Source organism: Penaeus japonicus, unplaced genomic scaffold, assembly GCF_977035675.1.
Source record: "Penaeus japonicus unplaced genomic scaffold, GWHDUDI00000001_assembly GWHDUDI00000001, whole genome shotgun sequence".
In the NCBI taxonomy this organism is placed as follows: domain Eukaryota; kingdom Metazoa; phylum Arthropoda; class Malacostraca; order Decapoda; family Penaeidae; genus Penaeus; species Penaeus japonicus.
The window spans coordinates 44,344,124-44,349,123 of NW_028234403.1; the positions used below are offsets into that span (position 1 = coordinate 44,344,124).

Genomic DNA, 5,000 nt, shown 5'->3' on the forward strand with positions numbered 1-5,000 from the left:
TATTTTCCATTTGTTAAGAATAGGCTTGCAGCAAGCAATGCCATGGCCGACACGCTCTCTTCTGGAGAACTCGGCAAACCTTCACCAAGTATACTCTGAAAGATATGCCGAAAAGTGGGTCAGTATTTGATAATCAACTACCGGGCAGGTTGACAAGGCCTATCTTGCCAAAGTATTAGATGGCGGAGAGTTGTTGTTCTTTGCTTGAGTGCAAAGTGCAAAGACGTTGGACTTCAATAAGGCATTGTGGTCTTATCGGTCCTTTTTGGAGATGATTTTTTTTGACATATTCATGTTGTTTTATGTTTTTTATGGCATTACCTTAGGTTGTCCTCACATTAACGCATTACGATTCTGAACATTTAGCTGTTCTATTCTAGCACAATAGAGTTAGTCCACCTTGGTGTGTTAATGCTATGCAAGGAAAAACAACCCAAGCTCTGTCTTGTCAGAATATATATGGTAGAGCTTTGTTAACCATATTGGGTAGGCCTTCCACCACAGACCTCAGTAAGTTTAAAAGTGGATTTAGATAGATCACAGCCATTATGATTATGATATAAAATTCCTGTGAGTGTCTTATAAACATTTACTTTCATTATATATATATATATATATATATATATATATATATATATATATATATATATATATATATATATATATATATATATATATATATATATATATATATACACTAAATGATAGATGTGATATAGATATGATTTTTAAGAATAAGCAGGCACAAGGAAAATAGCTTTCTATACATTGTTACACTATCTGTTTAGTTTATATTTATTATACAGAAAGAAAGTAATAAATGATTTGAGATTAATTTAATGTAATTGAGTATAAGATAATTATACATAATAGGACTGCACAGAGATGTAGTAAAACTAGGTAAATGTTCAGAGCAGGACCACTTAAAGTTTAGAGCAACACAAAGATAATGGCCATAAAGAACATGTAAAACAACATTCTTAGAATAATCATTTCAAATTTAAAGGCTGTCTTCAACCTCCATATTCTAGCAAAATGGATCTTGTTGGTCTCACTAGCAGTTTATTGTCAAATATAACTAGAGTAACCACAGATGAATATAAAGGGAAGCGTTATTAGCCTTTACTGGAGATTAAAGTAAAAAGACCATAGCATTGCATATTGCTGTGGTTACTAAAAGAGTTACTAAAAGAATTAAACAACACTTAGGTTTTCAAAATGATTTGTGTAGATTAGAGGTAAGCCCACAATTGCTCATCAGTCTGTAGATAAATGCATCAGGTGATGCTGTGGTCTCGGTGTTAAGCACTCCAGCAATGATCAGCAAACCTCCTCCACATTTATTCTGGCAAAATTGCCTTTTAGACCTCCCTGGCTATTTATCATCAAATAAGGTAGCAGTCCAAACTCTACCTTGGTGGAGTTTATGTAGTGGAGGCTTGTTGGCATTTGTTGAAATGTGAAGAGCAGAGGCCCTGACATTGCTTGATATGTTACAATTCTGGATAATTACCCAGTATAGTTTTGAAAATCATGCTGATTTGTACCAGAAAGGTAATCCATGAATTATAAATGCCTCCAGTGAAGACTGCTTGCAAGTCAAAATAGAGAGTTACGTAACATTTATTTTTTTATAAACAGATATCATTTGACAACTCCCTTAAGATTATAAAAAATATAAGAGACTGCTGTAGTGGTGCCCAACCAAAATAAACCCAATTTCGGCCCAGTTTTGGACACATGGGACTGTCTTTGGATTGATTGGATTTGGATTAATGATCGTGAAAGAATCCCTGGTATTGTGGCTTTGAAATGAGATGCGAACACTTGAAAAAGAGCAAATGACTTGTGAGTAGCTATCAGAATAAAATGGTCCCAGAGAAGTATACTTCAAGAATCCCACAAGTTGTCACAGGCGTCCTCCCTCTGCCTTTTCAACCTTGCTTCCATTACTGGTAGACAGAATGGACTATGCAAGGTAAGTCTCTGAGATATGTCGTACCAGATGAACTCTCCTTTTAGTCTATCATCTTTTTTTTCTGTTTCACTTTCTAGATGTCTGTTCTTGTTGTGTCAACGAATTTGATTATTTTGATATCTGATAATGAATATACTTTATACGATTGGATCAACTTGTAAGAATCACTTAGTGTGCAGAGTGATTGTATGGTGAAAATATAATAAGTTCCTTGGATGTTGTAATACTTGTTATCAAATAGTAGTTTAATTTAGTTTTAATATGGTAAATATGCCATGGTTTTCCCGGTAACTAGAGAGAAGATTGCAGTATTACTTCCCTCATTTCAAACTTTGGGAAAGTATTGGGGTTTTCAGTTCTTAGGGGAAAAGATGGCATTCTAGGCATTGTTGAGAAAAACTCCTGTTTCTTCTCAATCTCAATCACAAATTCAATGTATAGGATGCTGGTCAGCACATACCATGCATGTACAGTATATTCTAGCAAGCTAGATAGGCAAATATCTTCTCATGCATGAATATCAGAATATCATAATGGATGAACATCTATGCTTGATAGAGTGTGATTTAAAAGAATCATTCACAGCAATATTGTAGAATTATTTTTGAAAGCCTTCCATACATATATTGTAAGCTTTAGCAGGAATGCTTTGGTTTGTAATAAGTGAATTTTTTTTTAGTGTAACTGATGAAACTTGTTCTCTAAATCCATTTTATGAATTAAGAGGAATCTTTCAAAGTATCTAATTATTGTATATAAGAAACTGTGATGTTTTTAAAAAGTGTCATGATTCACAAACAAGATTTTATCAGTAAAGGTAATAGAAATTGAGATTCATGAAGATCAATGAACTTAGACCTAGGATGTTTTCATAAACATTTAAACAAAAATAAAGGAAACGGAATTGTACAGTTGACCTTACAAATAACTTTACTTGAAAGTTAGCAAGAATATCTTCAGAAAATTAGCTCATGAATGTTTTCAAAACTCACTCTGTATCTTTTCTGAGAGAAGAATTTGATGTTATTACTAGCCTCACCACAATATTAATTTATTCATATTTCAGTAATTGTCCAACATAGGTATTCAGGCAGTTGCTGTGAACTTGCTTCACACCCAGCAAAGGCTAACAAACCTCAGCCATGCATATACCATGCCTGGACTTGCTCCTTATTTGATGGTAATTTGCAAAGAGAGGTCTAAAAGCTTCATCTTGTCAGAATATGCTGAGATAGAGGTTTGTTAGCTTTGCTCCTGTGATTGTTTAAATCACCGTAGTACCCTTTTTGATATCTGATTGTGCTTTTATCATTCATAGATTGATTTATATAGTAATCAGTGTCATTTCAGTTTCTTTATAAGGCATTATTATTGATTTTTCATTTATCTTCATGGGGTCCTATTCATTCTGGGCAGTTACCTCTGTTTCTGTATAATTGTATATTATTTCAAGCATTTCATCCCCCTACCCCCCAGTTTTCACATACCCCCAGTTTGAGAACCATCAATATGAATGAAGTTTTAAATAGGAATAGGTAGAGAATTATGGGTGATTGTCCATGAAACATTCATTCTTTTGGACTTTGCCAGTGATTTACCCTCTCTTTCCACCTCACATTTGTGGCAGGCATTTCCTTTGCTTTTTTTTTAAGATGTCTTGGTAATGTTAACAATACAGTCATTACTATTTTCTTTTGTTTATTTTTATTCAGAGAGTGATGTGTATATTTTCCCCTATGGATTGAAATTTACAAGCACTAGATAGTACATACGTGTGTATCTTATTCTGTAGAAATTTAACAAGTTTGATTTACCTTTTCCTGCAAAGTGCATTCAGAAAAAAATGCAGTATTTAAATGAATGTCAATTTTAATTATATATTCATATCATCAAATTTTGTTATGTCATATTGGTTAATGCTTATTTACATTTTTTTTCAATGACTAATCAATAAAAAGCACTCACACATGCTGTCACTCACTCATTCACTCACTCACTCACTCACTCACTCACTCACTCACTCACTCACTCACTCACTCACTCACTCACACATGCATGCACATACTAATGTAATTGCACAAACACACTCATTTAACCACACTCACACACTAATACTCATTCTCACTCACACTCACTCCCATTCACTCACTCACTCTCATTCACTCACTCACTCTCATTCACTCACACTCACTCTCATTCACTCACACTCACTCTCATTCACTCACACTCACTCACTCACTCACTCACACTCACTCAACTCACACTCACTCACTCACTCAACTCACACTTACTCACTCAACTCACACTCACTCACTCAACTCTCACTCACTCAACTCACACTCACTCACTCACTCACTCACTCACTCACTCAACTCACACTCACTCACTCACTATCTCAACTCATACTCACTCACTCAACTCACACTCACTCACTCAACTCACACTCACTCAACTCACACTCACTCAACTCACACTCACTCACTCAACTTACATTCACTCACTCACAAAACTCACACTCACTCACTCACTCACTAAACTCACACTAACTCAACTCACACTCACTCACTCACTCAACTCACACTAACTCAACTCACACTCACTCACTCAACTAACACTCACTCACTCACTCAACTCACACTCACTCAACTCACACTCACTCAACTCACCTCACACTCACTCACCTCACACTCACTCACCTCACACTCACTCACTCAACTCTCACTCACTCACTTACTCACTCACTCACTTACTCACTCACTCACTTACTCACTCACTCACTCACTCACTCACACAAAGCTACTCACTCAAACCCACTCACTCACTCACTCAGTTACACAAAGCTACTCACTCAAACCCACTCACTCAAATTCACACTTACTCACTCACTCACTGTCTCACTCCCTCACACACTCACTAACTCATTTACTTACTCACTCACTCACTTACTCATTCACTTACTCACTCAATCACTCATACTCATATGCATGCATGCACTAATGCAATTGCACACAAGCACATTCAT

The 5,000-nt window shown here is 35.6% G+C and overlaps 1 protein-coding gene across 23 annotated transcripts in view; it reads left to right on the forward strand.

The window, feature by feature from the left end:
* pum (pumilio) overlaps window positions 1-5,000 on the forward strand; it is a 253,835-nt gene that overhangs the window by 1,074 nt on the left and 247,761 nt on the right. For 14 of the 23 annotated variants that reach the window (XM_086541209.1, XM_086541215.1, XM_086541312.1 and 11 more), the window contains exon 2: window positions 1,642-1,978. The exons of the other annotated variants lie outside the window; for them this stretch is intronic. In XM_086541209.1, coding sequence (XP_086397335.1) covers window positions 1,965-1,978 — 14 coding nt within the window. In that variant the 5' untranslated portion in view covers window positions 1,642-1,964. The remainder of the gene's footprint in view (window positions 1-1,641; window positions 1,979-5,000) is intronic. 23 annotated transcript variants of the gene reach the window in all.